This window comes from Trichomycterus rosablanca, chromosome 1, assembly GCF_030014385.1.
Source record: "Trichomycterus rosablanca isolate fTriRos1 chromosome 1, fTriRos1.hap1, whole genome shotgun sequence".
NCBI lineage: Eukaryota > Metazoa > Chordata > Actinopteri > Siluriformes > Trichomycteridae > Trichomycterus > Trichomycterus rosablanca.
Window position 1 is genome coordinate 72,207,230 of NC_085988.1, and position 26,250 is coordinate 72,233,479.

The 26,250-nt window shown below is 41.1% G+C and overlaps 1 protein-coding gene across 1 annotated transcript in view; it reads left to right on the top strand.

Annotated features, from left to right (window-relative positions):
- The window catches only part of cdk17 (cyclin dependent kinase 17), a 104,250-nt gene that overhangs the window by 55,246 nt on the left and 22,754 nt on the right, over positions 1-26,250 (top strand). Inside the window, exons 3-5 of the mRNA XM_062996065.1 lie at positions 4,672-4,836; positions 19,372-19,505; positions 23,652-23,777. Coding sequence (XP_062852135.1) covers positions 4,672-4,836; positions 19,372-19,505; positions 23,652-23,777 — 425 coding nt within the window. The remainder of the gene's footprint in view (positions 1-4,671; positions 4,837-19,371; positions 19,506-23,651; positions 23,778-26,250) is intronic.

Consider the following 26,250-nt stretch of genomic DNA (forward strand, 5'->3'; position numbering starts at 1 on the left):
CAAATGCATTGTGTACTTTAATAAGAATTATTTGTTAAGCTTTAAAATGCATGCATTTAACATAGTTAAAATTGCACAGTGTTGCCAATTTAAGCGTTAAAAGTTTAAAAAATGAGTCTATTTAAAAAATATGTTTGCGACTTTTAATTTATTGGATGTGCTTTCTCTTCAGAGCCTATAATTTTTGGTTTAGTGTGGGTGGTAAAACTGTGACGCCCTATAATTATTCAGTTTTATTTGCATATTGTGATATTATGAGGGGGAAAAACTGAGAAAATCTAAAGTATAAAGAAAAATAGAATTAGGTAGTTTCATGGTGAACTACAAAAACATTCAAACATTTTGTTTACTTCATAGTGATGGCTGTTTAGCAAGGAAGTCTTGTTATTTTTTTTTTTTTGCATTATATTTTTGTTTATTATATTTTCTCCCTTTTTCTCCCGACTTTTTAGCGCGTCCAATTGCCCGATTGCGTCACACTTCCTTGCTACTAATGCCGACCCCCGCTCTGATTCAAAGAGAACGAAGCTAACCCACACCCCCTCCAACATGTGGGCAGCAGCCGTATGCACCGTCACCCACACTAGGCGAGTGCATATATGCGAATCAGCTTTGTGTACGGAGAGACACACCCTGATCCACACTCTTTCCCCGCCTCTGTGCAGGCGCCATCAATCAGCCAGCAGAGGTCGCAGTGCATCAGCCACGAGGAGTCCCCATCCGGCTTAATACCCCACCCCTATATGAACAACAGGCCAATCGTCGTTCATGTGGCCGCTCAGCCCAGCCGGATGGCAGAGCTGAGATTCGATACGATGTATTCGAGATCCCAGCTCTGGTGCGCTAGCTTGTGTTTTTACCACTGCACCACTGGAGCGGCTTTTTTTTTTGTGCAATTTTAAAAGGGATGTCAACTAGTCTAGCCCATAATGCACTTAATTTGCTCAGATGATTTAAACAGTTGTTTCATTGTCTGACATTTCTACTTGATTTTTAATATTCAGAATGAAAAATATTGCAACTGTGCACCTTTAATGAACATTTTGCAAACCCTGATTAAGATTCTATAAGTGGATTTTGATCACTGTGTAGTATAGTTTGTAGACTTTTAATTAACAGTACATCAGCTGACCTTGAAAAGTCTCCACATCATGTCCCCACCTTGTACTGTTACTACAGCTTTAGAGTTGTTTGGAATTTTAAAGCAAGTGCTTACAAGTTTTATTATCAAGCAATAATAATGAAGGTCTGTGTTTCAGGGGATGTAGTCTTCGGGTTATGATTCACATGGGTTGTTTACACTGTTTGAGCCGTTCTGTTTATCATGTTCTTTTGACATTCTAAATGCTGATGTGCCCTGGATGTGTTTTTTCATACACTGGCTACAGACACGTGCTTATATGAAATGACTGAAAGGCTAATGTACAGTGACTGCAGCATGCTCATTGGTGAAAGGTTGTCATGGTTACAACTATGAACCAATCAGCCAGGGCTTCTCGAATACCATCAGTTCAAAAAAATGTTGTTATAGCAACAGCTGTGAGCTGATGTTCTTTTTTCTTTTTGTAGAGATGATTGTTAGAGGATTTACTTTTGAGTTATTTAATGTTCACAACAGTGAAATCACACACACACACACACACACGTTGCAGAGCAGATGTTTCATTATTGAAATGTGTTCAAACATTGGAGAGTCAAACCCTGGAAATAGGGTTTGAAAAGCTTCTTCAGAACTTTTGTGGAGTCCATGTCCTAGTGGGTCATAGCTGTTTAGACAGCATATTAGGCAGAAGCTGTTAATGTTATGGCTGGTATTTGCAAATGCATGCAAAGAAACCACTCCATTTTTTTTCTTGAATTAGCATCTCTTTATGAATGGCAGCCAACTTCAACACAGCTAGAAAAAAGCCCTTTGCCAACATACTTTAAGGATTGGACCGTAGAGCAACAGACCGTAGACCAACACCTGGTTGTCACCTAGTTGTGAGACCTGATTGTGATTCTGTAAACCACAGTGTCACACACCCACTGTGAAGTTTGATGGATATTCCTCTCTACTAATGCCGACCCCTGCTCTGATTTGAGGAGAACAAAGCTAACCCATGCCCCCTCCAACACATGGGCAGCAGCCGTATGCACCGTCACCCACACTAGGCGAGTGCATATATGCGAATCGGCTTTGTGTACGGAGAGACACACCCTGATCCGCACTCTTTCCCCGCCTCTGTGCAGGCGCCATCAATCAGCCAGCAGAGGTCGCAGTGCATCAGCCATGAGGAGTCCCCATCCGGCTTAATACCCCACCCCTATATGAACAACAGGCCAATCGTTGTTCATGTGGCCGCTCAGCCCAGCCGCATGGCAGAGCTGAGATTTGATACGATGTATTCGAGATCCCAGCTCTGGTGTGCTAGCTTGTGTTTTTACCACTGCATCACCTGAGCGGCTTTTTTTTTTTTTTTTTTTTTGCAAGTTTGGTGGATACTCTGAGGATGCTTCAGCTAAACTGGACTTGGTCAGATTTGTCTGTACCTCTACTTTTAGCTTTTGGTAATGGACATTGACTGTTGATTATTGGTAAACTGGTTAATTGTGGACATCCCTAGTTATTGTGTTAATGCATTTTCTATTTGATCAGTGTATTGATCAGTGTGTCTTATGCAGATATTGGTCAAATATCTTCAAACTCCCAACATTTGTAAAATGTAAGTGTTTTTATAATAGAAAATATATGAACACATTAAACATAGAATAAAATAGAATAGAATGACTATTTGTCATATATACATATACAGGTGTACAGAACAATGAAAATTATTTCTTCACATATCACAGCTTGTTTGAAAGCAGGGGTCAGAGTGCAGGGTTGGCCATTGTGTGGCGCCCCTGGAGCAGAGAGGGTTAAGGGCCTTGCTTAAGTGGCTGCTGGCAGAGCTGGGATTCGAACACTTAACCTTTCAGTTGATAGCTCAAAGCCATACCCATTAGGCTACCACTGTCCCACGTGAGAACATCTTTTTAAGGGCTTATTGAACATGACATTTTAAACTAGTGGCATAAATATTTGTATCTGTTGCCCTCTTTGATATTATAACAGCCTCCACAGTTTAGTCTCCCTGCTCTACCACATCTGCTTGAATGAGATGGGTTTGTTTGATTATGTTTGATCAGGGAAATCACCAAACTGTTCTTGGACTCTGGCCCCACAAGGCCATCCTCTTGTAATTTTAAAATGTGACAAGTAGATCACCTCAGGTAGGCAGCATTATTTTGGCCTCTACCAAAGCTTCATTCATCTTTCAGCCTGCCATGTGGGAAGGCGTGGTTTAGAACAGCCTTTCTCAACCGGGGTGCCGCGGCACCCTGGGGTGCCGTCTGGGTTCGTCAGGGGTGCCGTCAAAAATATTCTCACGTTACTGATATTATGAAATAAATTAAAAATAAAATAATAAAATACAAAAAAGTCAACTTATCATGAAAATGTATTCCATTAGCCGCCTCAAACATCAATTTGTCTCACACACCCCTTGCGTTGCTTATAGTGATGGGTCGTTCGCGCATGATCCGATTCTATTGAACGGCTCTTTAAAATGAACAAAAGGAACTGAGTCGCGCCTCTGGGAGCCGTTACAATACATATTTATATTTCTGTGCTGTTTTTATTGGCTGTAATTCAACCATTCTACTTCCATCAGTAGAGGGAATTAATCAGTCATAATAAATAAGAGCTGTTTATTATCACTTTCAGTATCGCGGAAGGAGCAAGTGACACGCACACACACACACACACACACACACACACAGAGAGAGAGAGCTCATTACCTCAATGTAAATATTATAATTTTTATTGTTATAGTTATTTTTATACTGTTTTTATTATTTTTGCACATGTAACTGTTTTGTATATATTTGTTCTTTTTTTATTGTTCTTTTTATTATTTCTCTGTAACTTGCTTTGGCAATACGAATGTCCTTATTTGTCATGCCAATAAAGCTTCTTTTGAGTTTGAGTTTGAGAGCCGTAACCGAGCTACAGAGAAACCATGCAGACAATGAGCAGTGCTAGTGGTAAAATGACAAATAATTGAGAAATAAACTATAAACTTCTTTAATGATGTTAAATCTGATTGGTTCATGACGCGTATGTTTTAAAGCAGAAAGAAACACAGGCACATCTCTGCACAAGAGAGGATTTTTGTAAAACTTAATGCAGTACAACCACCTGTAGTGTTTTTGTGTGTTAGCAGTCCGAGGGATGCAGAGTGTAAGTTTTTTAATACATTTTAGACTGGGGTGACTCGAGATTTTGAATACTTGATACTTGAATGCACTGCTTCATAGTCCAATGCGGGTGTGTTTAACACCACTCCAGCTGACACTTGGCATTGCTTATTCCTGGCAACCCAACATATGAGGCTGCCTCTGATCAGTTTTTGCGCTGATGTGCCTCCTTGCCTTCTGGAGCTCAGTACTCCTGTGTTATGTGGTCATTTGTGCTTTCATGGCTGAGCTGTTGAAAGCACAGAATTCCACATTAAAAGTCACTGACCTCTTCAGTATCAGCCAGTTAACTGCCAGTGTCCATGTAGATGAAATGATTGCTTGAACTGATGTATGTTATCACTATTTGATTATACTCTAATGATTATACTGGTTTTATCGTTTTTCCAGAACCCATAGTGAGAAATGGACGACCGCCGTCTTCCCACAGCATGCACTCGTTCCTGCACCAGTACACGGGCTCGTTTAAGAAGCCTCCTCTCCGGCGTCCTCACAGCGTTATTGGTGGCAGTTTGGGTTCCTTCATGGCCATGCCACGCAACGGTAGCAGACTCGGTAAGCCACTAGTCATGTAAAATAGTTATTTTTAGGGTATTAATTACAGGATTGTGCACTGACCTTAACCCACCCACTTAACACAAACACACACACCATATTCCCTCTTTTCCCATGCAAGTTATTTATAGTAAAGATTATTAGAATTCCAGTACATAACAATAGTACTAATAATAATCTGTATTATTATAGCTGTGTTTTAAAATTACATTATGTATTTTAAAATCAAAAATCCTTTATATAACAAGGCTTTAAAACAGTAATTATTTATGGAAATACATTTATTTAACAGTTTACATAATTAATTATTCAGAAATCTATGAAAATGTATAAAGATTATAACTGATGTATTTATTGAAAAGCAACAAGGTCAGATTGAATAAGTTTCTTTATCACATTTTGCTACTAAGTTTGCAGCTGGGACATGTAAAGAAGATTTACATGTCTTCTATGTGAGCCAGCCAGAGGCCCTTGGAAACACTATAAACTGTATCCAAAGAGCACTTCAGATCTGAAGAGAAAGTGGCAGTGTCACAATGTCCCGATGGCTTTTCTGTGCATAAATGTAATAAATTATATTCCCTATAATTCCTGTGCGGTGAGCCAATAAAACAATCTGTTGTTGGCATTCAGGGCTGTGGAATAATGTTGAGCCTCACCAGACATCTTTTTGCCTCCTACTTATGTTTTAGATTTAGTACCATTTCTATTTTTAATCGTTAAATCTTTGTCATTTTTAATGTCACTAAACCTAGATATGCATTTTACATTTATATTCATTGCATTTGGCAGATGCTTTTATCCGAAGCGACTTGCAATTGTCAGTATTAATTCAGTATTCAATGACAGTATTCATATATTAGTATCTTCTAGGTCTGAGGTGTATTCTTTGTTTAGTGAGAGAGGTATAAAAAAGATGTTTTAATTGGCTTTCATCAGTTTAAAGGAGCCTGGATGTGCTGCTGTTCTGATAGCCAAGCTCTTTGTCCTGATAATCATAAACCTACCCTAAATAGACTTTGCTCCCTATACGTTGGATAGAATGGTTAAAGAAATAATACATTTGCAGAAGATAGTAACATTTTGTTGTGACCAAATCTCTACATTTACAATAACATGCTATGGCTGCATTACAAATTGGTAAATGCTTTAGCGTCCCAGCTTTTTTGGAATGTGTTGCAGTCCTGAAATGCAGGATTGTATATATTTTACCAAATAAAATGAAGTTTACCAGACAGATTGAAATACACCGATAAGCCATAACATTAAAACCACCTCTTTGTTTATACACTCACTGTCCATTTTATCAGCTCCACTTACCATATAGAAGCACTTTGTAGTTCTACAATTACTGACTGTAGTCCATCTATTTCTCTACATACTTTTTTTTTTTATCCGGTATCACCCTGTTCTTCAATGGTCAGGACCCCCACAGAGCAGGTATTATTTAGGTGGTGGATCATTCTCAACACTGCAGTGACAGTGACATGGTGGTGGTGTGTTGGGGTGTGTTGGGTGTGTTGGGGTTGTGCTGGTATGAGTGGATAAGACACAGCAGCGCTGCTGGAGTTTTTAAATACCATGTCCACTCACTGGTGGAACTGGTGAACCTAGCTGGTCCACCTTGTAGACGTAAAGTCAGAGACGATCGCTCATCTGTTGCTGCTGTTTGAGTTGGTCATCTTCTAGACCTTCATCAGTGGTCACAGGACGCTGCCCACGGGGCGCTGTTGGCTGGATATATTTTGCTGATAATGACCCACCACCCAAAGAATACCTGCTCTGTAGTGGTCCTGATAAAACAGTGCTGATAATGACCCACCACCCAAATAATACCTGCTCTGTAGTGGTCCTGGGAGAGTCCTGACCATTGAAGAACAGCATGAAAGGGGGCTAACAAAGCATGCAGAGAAACAGATGGACTACAGTCAGTAATTTGTATTTGCATTTTCCATACTGTCTAAACTTTTTCTGATTTTGTGTTGGCATGGGCGGCCGCCCTCGTCCCACAGCATGCACTAGTTCCTGCACCAGTCAAAAGCACTTTTTACCCCTCACTTGGTGATAAACACACCATGCCATTGTTTCCTCAGAATTTCACCTGCTATTTTTAGTTAGTAAAAAACTGGATGTATGAATATGCACAGGGCACGAATTTGGCTTTAGTAGTTACAACAATAGAATCATATTGTGCTAGACATATTTGTTTATGAGCGTTACTAATTGTGGAGTGAAGGTGTCTTGGAGGAAAGCCTAAAATGTTCCTAGCAGGAGGAATGTAAAGAAGTCAAACCAGCTTTGTGTTTTCAGATGTGTTTTTCTCAGTCTCATTACATATTTACTTACTTTGATGCCATTTGGTTTATAATTTCCACTTAATTTGTAACAGCTGGAACAATTAAATATTGACCAGTGCACCGAACTGTCTCAGAGCTTGGATAACCATGGTTTGTCTTGATTTTCTAATGCTGAAGACTGGTCTGTGTGGGTATTTTAATCAAGCGTGCATGCCTACACTAACAGGAAGTGAGTCAGAAGGAGGCTGGTTGGGGGTAGCAGCAGGAAGTGTGTCATTGCTTTGACACTTTCATCCTGCTACTTGCAGAGCATGTGTTGTGTGTAGTTTCCCCTACCGATGACAATAGTTATTGAAGACTTGCATGTGTAGATGTACTCGTCTTGTACATGAGCACTGAGGTCTGATTAAAAACCTGCTATGTGTGTTAGAGACGTATTCATTTACAAGCCACTTTATTAGGAACGTTCAGCGGGTCATGTGACAGCAGTGCGATTTATAAGGTCAAGAGGTTTAGTTGTGTTCACATCAAACATAAGAAAAGAGCTAAATAATCTGTCACAGAACAAAAGATATGGGGAGAATTGTGACTGACCCAGTCATGCGATTTCATCACATTACATTGATATTCACCGACCAGGCATAACATTATGACCACTGACAGGTGAAGTGAATAACACTGATTATCTCTTCATCACAGCACCTGTTAGTGGGTGGGATATATTAGGCAGCAAGTGAACATTTTATCCTCAAAGTTGATGTGTTAGAAGCAGGAAAAATGGACGAGTGTAAGGATTTGAGCGAGTTTGACAAGGGCCAAATTGTGATGGCTAGACAATTGGGTCAGAGCATCTCCAAAACTGCAGCTCTTGTGGGCTGTTCCCGGTCTGCAGTGGTCAGTATCTATTAAAAGTGTTCCAAGGAAGGAACAGTGGTAAACCAGCAACAGGGTCATGGGGGGCCAAAGCTCATTGAATCACATGGGGAGCGAAGGCTGGTCTGTGTGGTCCGATCCAACAGACGAGCTACTGTAGCTCAAATTGCTGAAGAAGTCAATGCTGGTTCTGATAGAAAGGTGTCAAAATACACAGTGCATCACAGTTTGTTGCGTATGGGGCTGCATAGCTGCAGACCAGTCAGGGTGCCCATGCTGACCCCTGTCCACTGCCGAAAGCGCCAACAATGGGCACGTGAGCATCGGAACAAGACCACGGAGCGATGGAAGAAGGTGGCCTGGTCTGATGAATTATGTTTTCTTTTTACATCATGTGGATGGCCAGGTGCGTGTGCATCGCTTACCTGGGGAACACATGGCACCAAGATGCACTATGCCAGCGGAGGCAGTTTGATGCTCTGGGCAATGTTCTGTTGGGAAACCTTGGGTCCTGCCATCCATGTGGATGTTACTTTCTCCAAAACTGCAGCTCTTATGGGGTGTTCCCAGTCATGGGCAGCCAAGACTCATAAATGGACGTGGGTAGCGAAGGCTGGCCCGTGTGGGAATCCAACAGACGAGCTACTGTAGCTCAAATTGCTGAAGAAGTTAATGCTGGTTCAGATAAAAAGATGTCAGAATACACAGTGCATCTCAGTTGCAGGGCTGTTTTGGCATCACCAACACAATATTAGGAAGGTGGTCATAATGTTATGCCTGATGGGTGTATGTGTGTGTGAATGAATGTGTTTATATGGTTGTCCAGAAACCTGTTTAATGAACACAATTGTATTTCACAGGTGCATGTGTTAAAGCTTAAGTATGTTACTTTTGTCCATATGGAGCCATCTACGATATAAATACGGTACCTCAAGCCAAACTCCTCTACTGACACAGACACTATTTTAACACTGTTTATTGTAGCCAGACGTTCCTTTATTCTATAAATAATTGTGTAAAGTGTATCTGTAACAAGTCCAACTCACCCAACAGCTTTAAAGTTGATACTCTTTATTTTAGGGCTTCCAGGGTTTCCAAGGTTTGTTTTCTGACATTGCTAGAATGGTTTTACAGTATTTGGCAATTTAGTGGGTAGAGCTTTGGGCCATCAATCAAAACATTGAGGGTTCGAATCTTAGCTCTGCCACGTAGCCACTGTTGGGCTTTTGAGCAAGGCCCCTAACCCTTTCCATACAACCCGTGCTGTACAATCAGCTTCCAAATGAGCTGGTATATACGAAAAAAGACACATGTACACAGATCAGGCATAATATTATGACCACCTAACCGCTCAGGTGGCGCAGTGGTAAAGTACGCTAGTGCACCAGAGTTGGGGTTCTGAATGCATCGCATCGAATCTCGACTCTACCTCTCCGACTGGGTTGGGCGGCAGCATGAACAACGATTGACTGTTGTTCAGGGTTAGAGGGTAGAGAGTCGGATCATAGGTCCTCATAACTGATAGAACTGCGGCCCCTGCTGGTTGACTGATGGCGCCTGCACAGGGCTGAGGAATAATGCTGATGGGGGTGTGACCCTCCGTACACATTAGTGTATGAACTCGACTCGTGCAGGTGAAAAATGCAGTCTGTACTGATCGCGTACTGGAGGGGGCGCAAGTCAGTTGAGAGGCGTCCTCAGTCAGCGATGAAGGGTCGAACCAGTATAGAGGACGCAATCAGGGTAATTGGACACGACTAGAATATTAGTACTCCTGTAAGTTGTGAGGTGGGGCCTCCATGGATCGGACTTGTTTGTCCAGCACATCCTGCTGAAAGAGGCCACAGCCATCAGGGAATACCGTTTCTATGAAAGGGTGTACATGGTCTGCAACAATGCTTAGGTAGGTGGTACATGTCAAAGTAACATCCACATGGATGGCAGGACCCAAGGTTTTCCAACAGAACATTGCCCAAAGCATCACACTGCCTCCGCTGGCATAGTGCATCCTGGTGCCATGTGTTCCCCAGGTAGGCGACACATACGCACCCGGCCATCCACGTGATGTAAAAAGAAAACGTGATTCATCAGACCAGGCCACCTTCTTCCCTTGCTCCGTGGTCCAGTTCCAATGCTCACATGCCCATTGTTGGTGCTTTCGGCGGTGGACAGGGGTCAGCATGGGCACCCTGACTGGTCTGCAGCTATGCAGCCCCATACGCAACAAACTGTGATGCACTGTGTATCCTGACACCTTTCTATCAGAACCAGCATTAACTTCTTCAGCAATTTGAGCTACAGTAGCTCGTCTGTTAGATCGGACCACACGGGCCAGCCTTCGCTCACCACGTGCATCAGTGAGCCTTGGCTGCCCATGACCTTGTTGCTGGTTTACCACTGTTCCTTCCTTGGACCACTGCAGACCGGGAACACCCCACAAGAGCTGCAGGTTTGGAGATGATCTGACCCAGTCGTCTAGCCATCACAATTTGGCCCTTGTCAAACTCGCTCAGATCCTCACGCTCGCCCATTTGTCCTGCTTCTAACACATCAACTTTGAGGATAAAATGTTCACTTGCTGCCTAATATATCCCACCCACTAACAGGTGCTGTGATGAAGAGATAATCAGTGTTATTCACTTCACCTGTCAGTGGTCATAATGTTATGCCTGGTTGGTGTTTGTATGTATTCACTCCAATACATTAACATTCACACTGTAGCTTTAAAAGGCTCTTTACCTACAGGAAGTTTTCGTCATCATTGTTAAAGACCTTTGATTAGAAAATGTGTAACGTATGAGCAAGCTGGGTGTAAATCAACAAAGCCATTATGTGTCTTTTTGACAATTAGTCACAAGGACTTCCTCATCCGTATGTAGAAATTCTCTCTCCTCGCCTCAGTCCTTGTTTTCTCACCGTAATTAGTTTACTGTGGGCACAAACGTTCTCACAATGGGTACTAACAAAACAGCTGTGTGATCATGCTGAGCCCCTTTCCTCTCATCTTTAGTCGTCCTCCCTCCCGTCCCCTCCCTTGCCCTCTGGGGGTAATGGGAGAGGAGGAAGAGCAGCTGGATGCAGTAATGGTTGGCCCTGAGGTCAGGCACTTTTTTACATGTGGAGTCGGAGGAAAGAGCTGATGTAGGTTTTCTCTGGGAAATAGCCGTCCATAAAAGTGCTGCTCGGGATCACAGAGGCTGTACCTTATACTCAACCTCTCAGCGTCTGACCTCGCCTCATCCACACTGGTTTTCCCTCTTATTCACTCCTCTTCCCACACAACTGGTTCAGCTGGTTGGCTTACCGTTTTGCATATGGTGTGCTTTTGTGTTTTGCCTGCTTGACACTATAGAATAATCTGGTGTCGGGTGCATATAATCCAATTTTAACCAGTTATATCTACCCAAAGTCCAGACAGTTTAACCAGTTTAATAGTTATAACTCAACATCAGGTTATACTTGTGAACACTGATTAAATAAACACTAGTAATCTGATCTTTTAAATGGACGTGTAGACATTGTACTTGGATTATCCTTATTTAATTAAGGCGGACAGTGGCTCAGTGGGTAGCACTGTCGCCTCACAGCAAGAAGGTCCTGGGTTCGATCCCCAGGTGGGGCAGTCCAAGTCCTTTCTGTGTGAAGTTTGTGTCTGGTTGGTTTCCTCAGGGAGCTCCGGTTTCCTCTTACAGTCCAAAGACAGGCAAGTGAGGTGAATTGGAGAGACTAAATTGTCCATGACTGTGTTTGATAATAAACTTGTGAACTGATGAATCTTGTGTAACGAGGAGCTACCGTTCCTGTCATGAATGTAACCTAAGTGTAAAACATGACGTTAAAATCCTAATAAACAAAATAAATAAATGTGTTGAACATATTGACATTAGTCAATATTTATTGTTATCTGATTATTAAAACAGTGTACACCAGACACACTACAGAGATGCTATACTTTTATATAAAGGGCAATAGTAACTTAGTAGGGTACTGAACTAGCAGTCAGAAGGTTGTCAGTTCAGACCCCACTGCAGCCAGATTGAGATCGTTGGGCTCTTGAGCATGGCCCTAAACCCTCAATTCCTTGAATTGTAAGTATTTTTTTTATTTTAATGCATTTTCGCCCTTTTTTCTCCCCCTTTAGCACATCCATTTGCCCAACTGCATCACGCTTCCTCTCTGCCTATGCCGATCCCTGCTCTGACCGAGGAGATCGAAGCTAACCCACGCCCCCTCCGACACGTGGGCAGCAAGCCGCATGCATCTCATCACCCACACATTGACGAGTGTTGTGCCACCTAGCGTTGTGTACGGAGAGACACACCCTAAGAGCACTCCTTCCTCATTTCTGTGCAGGCGCCTCTAATCAGCCAGCAGAGGTCGTAATTGCACCAGTCTGACAGAGAGAGACCCATTTCCGGCTTAGTCCCGCCCACCTGAACAACCGGCCAATCGTTGTTCATGTGACCGCTCAGCCTTCAGCCGGCAAGGCAGAGCTGAGATTTGATACGATGTATTCGAGATCTCAGCTCTGGTTCCAGCGTGTGTTTTTACCGCTGCGCCACCTGAGCGGCCTGAATTGTAAGTATTGACAATTGTATTCCGCTCTGTATAAAAGTTTTGGCTAAATTATATAAATAGAAATGATATATAAGAATTTACGAGGCTTCAATACAAGAATATTACATTTGCAGCACTTAGCAGACGCTTTTATTCAAAGCGATTTACAATTGTGACAGTAAACAGTCTAAGCAAGGGTTAAGGGCCCAACAGTGACAACCTGGTAGTGGTGGGGCTTGAACGGGTAACCTTCTGATTACTAGTCCAGAACCTTAACCACTAGGCTACAACTGCCTTACACTGAAGCACAAGTTCTTCCACAGAAAGTAGCATCCACAGATAAAGTTCCTAGGAACAAGTGGATCTTTATGCTTGACTGTATGATTGATATGTCCGGCAGGGTTTCAGATTGAATGGATTTATTTGAGGCATGCAGTAGCACAGAAGAGCAATAACAGTTACCAATACACTTATGCTCATACAGTTCAGCTGTGTGTATGTGTACGCATGGCTGAATTTGGATGTGTGCTGGAGTCACTTTGCTGGATGAATAAGCTCTTTCACTGTATTGGCAAGGTTATGAAGAAAACACACTTTTTCAACACACACACATACACTCACACAGAGCTAGTTTCTAGTAAATGTTTTCTATTTATGCAAGTTTATACTTTCAGTGCACGTATCCACTTTAACTTTACAGACACCTTGGCTTTTTGCGCACTTTCTGCTGTGGATTTAATGAATATAATTGCCATTCTTACCCAGCAAGCTACACTTAATTGCCCATAATTAAGAAGTGAAAACATGTTTCAGAGTTTTTAGAAAATAACTCTAAAGCAAAATGCCTCTATCAGCAAATTACAGCTGCTCTTCTTGGATATGTCTCTTAAAGATTTGCACACCTATATTTGGGCAGTTTATTCCATCCTTTATGGCAGGTCATGTTGGATGCTCAGCGTCAATGAACTGCTGTTTTTAGGTTTCTCCAAAGATGTTGGATGGGGTTTAAATCTCAGTGACCTGCTCTGAAGCCACTTCATTGTTGCTGGCTATTGAAACGTTTGCGGCCACCCCAGTCTGAGTTTGCGTATGCTTCGGAGGTGGTTTTCTTCAACTATGTTCCTGTATTGCAAGCTTACTATTATACTGGACGGTGGTGTTATAACAGACCAACTGTGTTCCTGTGCCGCCTTCTTCCATGCACCTGATACACTTTGTCTTAAATGTTTTTTTTATTTTACATTTTCCCCAATTTTACTCTCAATCTAGTCGTGTCCAATTACCTGACTGCATTATGCTTCCTCTCTACTGATGCTGATCTCCACTTCTGATTGAGACTGGCACACGCCCCCTCCGACACATGTGCAGTAGTCGACTGCATCTTTTCATCTGCACGAGGCGAGTTCATATGCGGATCAGCTTTGTATACGGTGAGCCACACCCTGATCAACGCATTATTCCTCGACTCTGTGCAGGTGCCATCAATCAGCCAGCAGAGGTCGTAATTGCATCAGTTATGAGGTCCTTATCTGGCCACCCTGAATGAAAAACAAGCCAATCGTTGTTCATGTAGGCGCCCAGCCAGTTGGCAGAGCTGAGTTTCAAAACAATGAGTTCGAAATGTCAGCTCTGGTGTGCTAGTGTGTTTTACCGCTGCACCACTAAGTGGCCAAAATTTTGGTTTGAATGAAAAGCAAGTTTCCGCTGTTGATAATAGCTGGTAACACAAACTCAAAATGACTACCTGACTACATGGTACACTAGATAGTGCATAGAACCAAAAACTGTCCTACCCTACGTAGTGAATGGAAATACATATCAAGAGTGCAGTTGTTGATCGGTTTACACTATCGTAACCTAAACGATACTAAACAATTGATCTGCAGTTTTATATTTAACCATGTTGATATGAGGCCGCTCAGGTGGCGCAGCGTTAGAAACACACTGTAACCAGAGCTGGGATCTCGAATACATTGTATCAAATCTCAGCTCTGCCTGCCGGCTAAGGATGAGCGGCCACATGAACAACGATTGGCCTGTTGTTCAGATGGGCGGGACTAAGCTGGAGGGGGTCTCTCTCTCTCATGACTTGTGCAATTACGACCTCTGCTGGCTGATTGATGGCGCCTGCACAGAGATGAGAAAAGAGTGCTCTCAGGGTGTGTCTCTCCGTACACAACGCTGAGCTGCACTTGTCAAAGTGTAGGTGATGAGATGCATACGGCATGCTGCCCACGTGTTGAAGGGGAGTGGGTTAGCTTCGTTCTTCTCAATCGGATGACGCAATCGGGCTATTGGACTCTCTAAAAGGGAGAAAATGCATAAACAAAATTTAACAAACAAATAAACATGTTGGTATGAAATAAACAGTAGACCAACTAATCATAATAATCATAGTTTTATTAGTTTTTGTCTATTTCTTGTTGCAGCCCTAAACCTTTCACATGCAGATTACAAACTATGTGTACTTACAGAAATGTGTAAAGTGTTTGCTATGTGTTTAAAGCTTCAAATTGCGCCTGAGAACCTCAGGGAGATTCCTAACTTTCGCAAAAATGAAAATCTATTGCCTGCATCCCATATACTAAGCCACGAGCATTACTTTGGGAAAGATTAGGCAGCTCTGTACAAATATTGTACAGCAGATCATAGATTTTTATCTCAGGAATTCCACTTAAAGCTTTTTGTAAGCAATTTTAGATCCCAAGATCGTCTGTACAAACAATTGACAGTTTCTGTTTATAAACCTAAATTGTCACCTTATGCTACAGACAATGTTTCCAGGTGGTCAGATTGAATCCATAAACCAATAAAACAGTGCTGCCATGACTTAAAAGCTTCCGGGAACATTTGTGACACTGTCCACAGTGAAGCAGGCTGTACATCAGCATAGGCTAAGAGGCTACACAGCAATAAAAAGTAATCATGTCCATAATTAGTACTGATGGCTATGTGGCTATGGGGCTAAATGGAAATCATTTACATTTTCAAAGCAGAACTGCATAATACAGATTATTCAAATGTGTTCAAGAGAGAATACTTTATTTGGAAGACAAGTCAGTTTAAAACTATAATGTTTGACACCATATGTTTATATTTTATGTTCTTTAATTTTATTTATATTCACATTTTTCCGCATCCTTTTAGTGTGGAGTTTGCATGTTCTCCCCGTATTTGCGTGGGTTTCCTCCGGGAGCTCTGGTTTCCTCCCACAGTCCAAAGACATGCAAGTGAGGTGAACTGGAGATACAAAATTGTCCATGACTGTGTTTGACATTGAACTTGTGAACTGATGAATCTTGTGTAACCAGTAAATACCGTTTCTGTCTCAAATGTAACCAGTGTGTAAAACATGAAGTTAAAATCCTAATAAATAAATAAATATATTCACATTTAGAATACATAAACAGTTAATCTGGAATTTGCTACTGCAAAAATCTTATTTGGTTTGATAAATCTTAACATATAAACCATTCATACTGTCTGGTACAGTGGCATATTGTTGCCATGCTGTATAAAAAAAGCTTTTAGCATGTTGATGTCATAATTACGAGAAAGAACATATGTTGTTTTTATGACAGCTTCTTGTAGCAACAAGATATTTCTTCCTAATTATGAGATATTTTCTCTGAAGAACGATGTGCTGAAAGCCTTATTTTTAATTCTGATTGGCAGCATTATGCTACCATATACTGTATACTGTATACTGTGTATATATATATATATATATATATATACAGTGTATCACAAAAGTGAGTACACCCCTCACATTTCTGCAAATATTTCATTATATCTTTTCATGGGACAACACTATAGACATGAAACTTGGATATAACTTAGAGTAGTCAGTGTACAGCTTGTATAGCAGTGTAGATTTACTGTCTTCTAAAAATAACTCAACACACAGCCATTAATGTCTAAATAGCTGGCAACATAAGTGAGTACACCCCACAGTGAACATGTCCAAATTGTGCCCAAATGTGTCGTTGTCCCTCCCTGGTGTCATGTGTCAAGGTCCCAGGTGTAAATGGGGAGCAGGGCTGTTAAATTTGGTGTTTTGGGTACAATTCTCTCATACTGGCCACTGGATATTCAACATGGCACCTCATGGCAAAGAACTCTCTGAGGATGTGAGAAATAGAATTGTTGCTCTCCACAAAGATGGCCTGGGCTATAAGAAGATTGCTAACACCCTGAAACTGAGCTACAGCATGGTGGCCAAGGTCATACAGCGGTTTTCCAGGACAGGTTCCACTCGGAACAGGCTTCGCCAGGGTCGACCAAAGAAGTTGAGTCCACGTGTTCGGCGTCATATCCAGAGGTTGGCTTTAAAAAATAGACACATGAGTGCTGCCAGCATTGCTGCAGAGGTTGAAGACGTGGGAGGTCAGCCTGTCAGTGCTCAGACCATACGCCGCACACTGCATCAACTCGGTCTGCATGGTCGTCATCCCAGAAGGAAGCTGACGCACAAGAAAGCCAGCAAACAGTTTGCTGAAGATAAGCAGTCCAAGAACATGGATTACTGGAATGCCCTGTGGTCTGACGAGACCAAGATAAACTTGTTTGGCTCAGATGGTGTCCAGCATGTGTGGCGGCGCCCTGGTGAGAAGTACCAAGACAACTGTATCTTGCCTACAGTCAAGCATGGTGGTGGTAGCATCATGGTCTTGGGCTGCTTGAGTGTTGCTGGCACTGGGGAGCTGCGGTTCATTGAGGGAAACATGAATTCCAACATGTACTGTGACATTCTGAAACAGAGCATGATCCCCTCCCTTCGAAAACTGGGCCTCATGGCAGTTTTCCAACAGGATAACGACCCCAAACACAACCTCCAAGATGACAACTGCCTTGCTGAGGAAGCTGAAGGTAAAGGTGATGGACTAAACCCAATTGAGCACCTGTGGCGCATCCTCGAGCGGAAGGTGGAGGAGTTCAAGGTGTCTAACATCCACCAGCTCCGTGATGTCATCATGGAGGAGTGGAAGAGGATTCCAGTAGCAACCTGTGCAGCTCTGGTGAATTCCATGCCCAGGAGGGTTAAGGCAGTGCTGGATAATAATGGTGGTCACACAAAATATTGACACTTTGGGCACAATTTGGACATGTTCACTGTGGGGTGTACTCACTTATGTTGCCAGCCATTTAGACATTAATGGCTGTGTGTTGAGTTATTTTCAGAAGACAGTAAATCTACACTGCTATGCAAGTTGTACACTGACTACTCTAAGTTATATCCAAGTTTTATTTCTATAGTGTTGTCCCATGAAAAGATATAATAAAATATTTGCAAAAATGTGAGGGGTGTACTCACTTCTGTGATACACTGTATATATATATATATTTTTCCCAATTTTTCTTCCCAATGTAGTTGTATCCAATTACCTGATTGCATTACGCTTCCTCTGTACTGATGCTGACCTGCACTCCTGACTGAGGAGAGCCGAGACCGACACGCCCCCTCCGACACGTGTGCAGTAGCCGACTGCATGTTTTCACCTGCACAAGGCGACCCCATAACGGCATAAGTTATGAGGTCCCGTCTGGCTCCCACCCTGTATCGTTGTTCATGCAGGCACCTAGCCTGCCGGATAACAGAGCTCAGAGATGTTCAGAAGTCACAAAATATGAGTCCTAGTCAAGTCACAAGTCAATATAATTTACACAAAACATATATTGGAAATGTAATGTAGAAATAAACAAATAATATGTAATTTCAGATAAAAAACAACAACAGATTAGCAACTGTATTTTGCTTATTTTCTTTACTTTTCTAGTCATTGTGCAAATGAATGTAATTTCCATAACAAGAAGGTACCAGTTAAAAGCTTAAACTGACACATTTTATTTTTGTTGCAAAACAAAAGCGCGCGATAAATCACGGCACAGCGGCCAAAATCTAAACCACAGCAAATAATCATAACCACTGCTTACCTTAGCTTTTGTTCTTCCAGATGCTATTAAATTTATAACCGTATGTTGTCCCATTAGGAATATAATCTGTTATTTTGTAAATGTGTGCTTATAATTAAACACCTCCAAACTTTTCCCAGTTGTGAAGTAAAACACTAACTCGTTAGAAAGCCAATCAAGCGTTTCACTGACACATCACCTGTGTAACGCAAACTGAATAAATGCAAGTAACAGCATTTCTTTCAAAAAATTCTAATCAGAAGGCCTGATTGGTTCAGGAAGCGGTCTTTCAACAATTAGCGCCATTTCTGTAAAAGCGTTCCATTCACCCCAGTTGTTCCTGTGAAGTGCACTACGTAGGGTATTCCACCATTTTAAGTGAGATTCCGAACCAAAAGTAATGAAAAAGTTCAAATGAAGTGAACTTCAAACTGTGTAGGGAGTAGGAAGCGATGCTTCATCACTCCGCCGGAAGCTGGCTGTAACATTTACCCATTGCGTGCATTGCGGGTTAAGACGGCCGGAGCGTTTTTGCATAGCAGAATATTTATAATAATAATCATTATATATATACAATTGTCACACGTAACTAATGTTAACACATGCTGACACTAGGGACTCGTTTGTTTACAAGTCATTTTTGGTGAGAGTCAATTCCGAGTCATTCGAAACGATTCCGAGTCGAGTCTGAAGTCGCTGTGTATGCGACTTATGTCCGTCCCCATCTCTGGCAGAGCTGAGTTTCGAACAGACGAGTTCAAAATGTCAGCTCTGGTGTGCTAGCGTGTTTTACCGCTGTGCCACCTGAGCGTCTCGCTACCATAGTTTTCAAAGTGTTCTGTATTACTGAGTTTCACAATATTTATATTGTACTTCTTTCTCTCTGTGTATGTAGATATCGTCCATGAGAATTTGAAGATGGGATCAGATGGTGAGAGTGATCAGGCATCGGGAACATCATCAGACGAGGTGCAGTCACCCACAGGGGTGTGTCTGCGCACCAGAAATCATCGTCGCATATCCATGGAGGTGAGCTGATCTGTTCGGCCTGATTTTGACTTACCAGGTTGTATCTGAGAAGTTAAACGAATTTGTAAAGGTTTCGTTTTTTATTTACTCAGTTATATAAAAGCAGTTATAGTCTAGTGGTTAAGATACTGGACTAGTAATCAAAAGGTTGCTGTTTCAAACCCCACTACTGACAGGCTACCATTATTGGGCCCTTAAGCAAGGCCCTTAACCCTCAATTGTTTAGAAAATATACTGTCACGGTACTGTAGGTCGCTTTGGGTAAAAGCATCTGCTAAATTCCGTAAATGTAAATCTACTTAGTAAGTAGCAAAATAAAATACTAAAAGCCACAGGAGATACTTTTTGAAGTCCGCTGCTTGGTATTATATACACCGATCAGCCATAACATTAAAACCACCTCCTTGTTTCTACACTCACTGTCCATTTTATCAGCTCCACTTACCATATAGAAGCACCTTGTCATTCTACAATTACTGACTGTAGTCCATCTGTTTCTCTGCATACATTGTTAGCCCCCTTTCATGCTGTTCTTCACTGGTCAGGACCACCACAGGACCACCACAGAGCAGGTATTATTTAGGTGGTGGATCATTTTCAGCACTACAGTGACACTGACATGGTGGTGGTGTTAGTGTGTGTTGTGCTGGTATGAGTGGATAAGACACAGCAGCGCTGCTGGAGTTTTCAAACACTTCACTGTCACTGCTGGACTGAGAATAGTCCACCAACCAAAAATATATCCAGCCAAAAGCGCTTCATGGGCAGCGTCCTGTGACCACTGATGAAGATCTCAAAGATGACCAACTCAAACAGCAGCAATAGATGAGCAATCGTCTCCTTACATCTACAAGGTGGACCAACTAGGTAGGAGTGTCTAATAGAGTGGACAGTGAGTGGACACGGTATTTAAAAACTCCAGCAGCGCTGCTGTGTCTGATCCACTCATACCAGCACAACACACACTAACACACCACCACCATGTCAGTGTCACTGCAGTGCTGAGAATGATCCACCACCTAAATAACATGTGCTCTGTGGTGGTCCTGTGGGGGTCCTGACCATTGAAGAACAGGGTGAAAGCAGACTAAAAATTTATGTAGAAAAATAGACGAAGTACAGTCAGTAATTGTAGAACTACAAAGTGCTTCTATATGGTAAGTGGAGCTGATAAAATGAACAGTGAGAGTAGAAACAAGGAGGTGGTTTTAATGTTATGGCTGACCCATTAAAGCAACCTCAAGCAGCATGTGTGTGAGAATGTACTTGTTAAAGGGACATGGGATTTTTTTGGTATTACCCCAAATAAACTGTAATGAAAGAACATGTTATACTTCAATGCCTTTATTTTGAACTTTGTATAAGTAAAGGGATTTCTGTCCTTTTTTGTTCTGCTTTCTGCCTCCTCGTCTTAATCCTTTCATCATTTCGCCCTCATTTCTCCTGTTCTAGTTTTCACGTCTCTATTTATCTCTCTGCTTCTCAGTGTCTTCGCACTTCCATTTTTTCATAAAAGCGATGTTTTTTAGGACAGCTTAGTGTAATTATAGAATCAGTGGGCACAGTCACAATTGTTGTAAATGAGGTTTTCATGGGTTCTCACGGGCGGCACGGTGGCTAAGTGGGTAGCACTGTCGCCTCACAGCAAGAAGGTCCCAGGTGGGGCGGGTCCTTTCTGTGTGGAGTTTGCATGTTCTCCCCGTGCCTGCATGGGTTTCCTCCGGGTGCTCCGGTTTCCTCCCACAGTCCAAAGACATGCAAGTGAGGTAAACTGGAGATGCTAAATTGTCCATTACTGTGTTTGATATAACCTCGTGATTTGATGAATCTTGTGTAATGAGTAACTACCGTTCCTGTCATGAATGTAACCAAAGTGTAAAACATGACGTTAAAATCCTAATAAACAAAATAAACATGGGTTCTCACTCACTTTCTAACCTGCATATCCTAATCAGGGTTGCGGGGGGGTGCTGGAGTCTATCCCAGCTCTCAATGAGCACAAGGCACACAGAAACACCCTGGACAAGGCACCAGTCCATCGCAGGGCACACACACACACACACACACACACACACATCTAAGGGCAATTTTAGTATCTCCAATTAACCCCAATGTATGTCTTTGGACTGTGGGTTGAACATGCAGACTCCACACAGAAAGGGCCCAGACCGCTCCACTTAAGAATCGAACCCAGGGCCTTCTTGCTGTGAGGCGACAGTGCTACCCACTCAGCCACCAGGTTTTAATGGGTTTAAATACAAATTCCAAAGCTAAAATTAAATTAATTTAAATGAAATATTGCTAACATAATAAAACATGACATGTTTGCTTTTGTGGTGCAGTAGTGCATAACAGCAGACAGGAATCTAAACTGCCTTTGGTTCAGAAGTCTTACAAAAATTCTTCTTATATGGATTTTACTATACATTTATATGTTTATAATATGTTTATGGGTGCATAGCAGGCGCTCCTTGTCCATAAATCAACCCCCTTCTTACAGGTAGGGGTTTGATAGTAGCAGTTCTGTGTATCTGCAGTTCCGCATAGCATGATTATAATAAACATACATGAAGTCACAAGGTCCTTTAAGTCTGCATTCCATAATTGCATCATTTGAACTAAGAATTTTATATTTACTGGTTTCTTAGCTGAAGTTTTTGCCATCTGCTGTTCAAAAGGTGAAACAACACGTCATGAACAGATATTTCCATCATTTTAAGAACTGTGGCCAAAAGAATCTCTGACCATGCACATGCATAAATCAGCAGTTACTGTGAAGTAGTAATAAATCTCTAGACCAGAGAGGTAGACCGCACCCTCATGTATCATAGGCTGCATGTAAAGATGCATTCAGGAAAGACGTTTCCGACTACTATGACATCTGAAAATTAGGCTTTCCCAGTCCCCAGAACTTTTCAGTAAACCAGATCCTTTACATGGTAATTACAGTGTAAATATTATAGTATGCATGCTTAAAATTATGGCTAAACATTTAACCATGACTGTCTTATTGAATTAAATAATTTAATACAAATGCCGTCAAAGTATGCAAAGAACCACCTGAATTGAGGTTAATGTTATGCCTGCATTATTTTAGCACTGTCACCTTACAGCTAGAAGGTCCTGGGTTTGATCCCCATGTGGGGCGGTCCGGGTCCTTTCTGTGTGGAGTTTACATGTTCTCCCTGTGTTGGCATGGGTTTCCTCCAGGTGCTCCGGTTTCCTCCTACAGAGATACGAAATTGTCCATGACAATTGTTTGACATTAAACTTGTAAACTGATGAATCTTGTATAACCAGTAACTACCGTTCCGTGTTAACCAAAGTGTGTAAAACATGACACTACAATCCTTATTAATAAAATAAATAAATGCATAATTTTCCACGTTATAACAATGTATGCAAATACATTTAGTATGTTCTTACATTTACATTTAATACATAGAAGTGGTAAAAATTTGTGTATTGGGGTTCTCTTTCTTACTCTAAATTCACACTAAAGGTGACACAGTCACAAAGATTTGTTTAAGGTTTAATGTTTCTAATGAGCCTTTATGGAGCCACTGCTGTTTTTGTTTGGGGGTGGGCACATAAGGATTAAGATAAGGATTTAATTGTAGCCAAAACGTATATGTCAATTATATATCCAAATATATCATTTGCTGCGTGTATGTAAAATTATTGCTTTTAATTCATTTTTAAACCAATTCATGGTCATTAGGTAATGAAAAGCACGATGTGCTGAACATGCAGAAGGTTTATTGGCTAATTTTAGTTGCCACTAGGTGTATGTAGGCCTAGTGGTTAAGGGACTAGTAAGCAGAGGTTTGCTGGTTTAAACCCCACCACGGCCAGGCTGCCACTGTTGGGCCCCTGAGCAAGGTCTTTTAACCCTCAATTGATTAGACTGTATACTGTAAGTCAATTTGGATAAAAGCGTCTGCTAAATTACAGATGTACAATGTAAATGTGTGTGTGTTATCTGGCGATGGATTAGTGCCCTGTCCAGAATGTATGATAAATTTAATACATACTTAGTGTAGCCTAATTTGGGGCAGACAGGGAGCTAAAAAGAATTGTACTTTATTAATGAACAAGGAGAAATGAGCACTGATATATGTTACATGTTTTTATTTTACTCAACAGGACATAAACAAGCGCCTGTCTTTACCCGCTGATATTCGGATTCCTGACGGATACCTGGAGAAACTGCAGCTGAGCAGTCCACCCTTCGACCAGCCGCTCAGTCGGCGCTCACGTAGGGCCTCACTGGTGAGTGTGTTTGCCTGTTACTGTATTCTAAATGCATTGCTATTGAGTTACAACCACACAGTCATTGTGTAACACAATAACTCCCTCAAATACAACTAGATCAAACACATACAGACTCTTTTCTCTCTACACCGCTCTCTGTAGTGTCTGTGCTACCTTAGTGTGTTCAAACTCTGTATTATTCTAAGGTAATTTAGTTCATTCAAAGCTCAGTGGACCTTATTTATTACCTGACCTTAAAGTCAATTTCTTTTTTGCTAAACAAAGCAAAATGAAATGCTTGTCATATAAAATAGTTTTACATGCAAGAGTAACGATGTCAGAGCTTTGCTTTTTGTTTTTGGATTAAATAAATAGAACAATAATAAAACTATACTTGTTAATAAGGTGGTTGAATCAAATATACATCAAGCTCATATATTTTTGTAATGCTTTTAAAGCTGTCTGATTTAGGGTTTTGGTAACTGAAACATTTGTCCAGTTCTGATTTCCTCAAATATTAGGTTGGATAGCTGTGACAACATAGAACATTTATTTATTTTATTATATAATAAAATATGTAGCATTATGAAGAAAACGTAATGAAACCTTTGTGATGCAGTAACAAGGTAAATGTTTTCTTGACTTGAGAAAAAACCATGGACATGTTGTGCTACTGTAATTATATTTTTTATATTTAAAAATATTATTTATTTTGGTTAATTGACTGTACATAGGTGTCCGAATCTAATTAATAATACAAATGTATATAAAAATGCAGATTGTTTTAGTATTATATGGTTATAGCTTTTGACAGTTTAATTTTAATTGCTATTCCCCCCCATATGCACACATTGTTACTGTCTCTTATTTTTTTACATTGTAGCCAATTCCATCTTATGCAGTATGTACCGCACAAGAAATACGTTTTACATTTAATCAGAAAGTTTAATTACTGTTCAAAATTATGGCTGCACAATTAAAAAATGTAATTATGAAGTGCCCAGGTGGCACAGCGGGATATTCGCTAGCATACTGAAGTCCTCGGTTCAAAACTCGCCGTTGCCACCGGTCGGCTGGGCTCCATCTAGCAGGCATGATTGGCAGACACGTTTCTGCTAGGGCAGGATGACTGGACTATGTGGGTGGGGTCTTCAAATGCTGTGTAAAGACCCTGATTAGCAGATAGAGAGGTGCCTGTGCAGAATGCATGGGTGAAAAAGGATTCTGCTAATGACTGCGCACCGGTCGGAGAAGGCGTGAGCAGCAATACGCCCACCTCGACTGCAATCAGGGATCCCTCAGCAGCAGAAGACAAAATTTACTACGCCAAATTGGCAGAAAATGGGAGAAAATGCATAAATTAATGGCTTTTTTAATGAATTAAATAAATCAAATGTCAACTTAGGTGGTTCTTTGCATACTTTGACCGCATGCATATCCATTTATGTTGTGCCCATTTTATTTCGATTATGCATCATATTAAACATAATATAATAATAGTCAATACATTTAGTATATATAAGTGGTAAAATGTGTATTTTGCGTGTTCTCCTTCTTACTCTGCATTCACACTAAAGGTGACATGTCACTGAGAGTTTTAAAGGTTTAATGTCTATAATAAGCATATGGAGCCACTGCTGTTTTTGTTTGGAGGTGGGTACAGATGAGGACTTGCTCATAGCCAACATGTATGTCTATTATATATCCAAATAAATAATTTCCTGTATGTATGTAAACTTAGCTTTTAATTCATTTCTAAATCAATTAATGGTCATAAGGTAATGAAAAGCACAACATCCTGCACATGAAGGTGAATTGGCCACTGTGAAAGCTGAATTACTGGTTTTCAGTATTTTGTGTCCTCTGGTTTCTTTACAACCAGTAATAAACCTACGCAAAAGCACAAGTCACATAGCAACCTATTATTCACTGAGGACTATCTGCCAGGACACGTCTCCCATTTGACACAAAGACTCATGATGTAACATGCCACCTATAAAGTGCTTCTGCGTGGAGCCAGTAAATGTCGTGAGTCATGCTATTAATTCATGACACTTGATTTTCTTGTTGCTGCTCTTACGTTGATCGTAAGTTTCAAATCAGCAATATTATAAAAACGGCATAGAATGATTAGCATTAGCCCCGAGTTATTTAATTGGGGATACTGATTATTGTAATTTTGAGCATTGTTCATTAGTTCTGGCCAGTGGCATTTTCAGTTCATTAAGCTCTTACATCCACAGAATATAATTTAATGTAAATGTTCTGAGCTGCAAATACCATGTGAGTCACCATCCTAAAGGACACCATGACACAGTTTCAGGTAAAAAAAAAATGACGACATATGCAATCATAATGTCCCTTCCACTGGCCAAAATATTGATATTGCTTGTTTTAAGGTAACACAGAATTAGCCTGTTTGCTGGAACCTCAGAACTAATTCCCAACTATTTTCCCAATTTTTTTATTAATTTGCATTTTATTTTTTGCA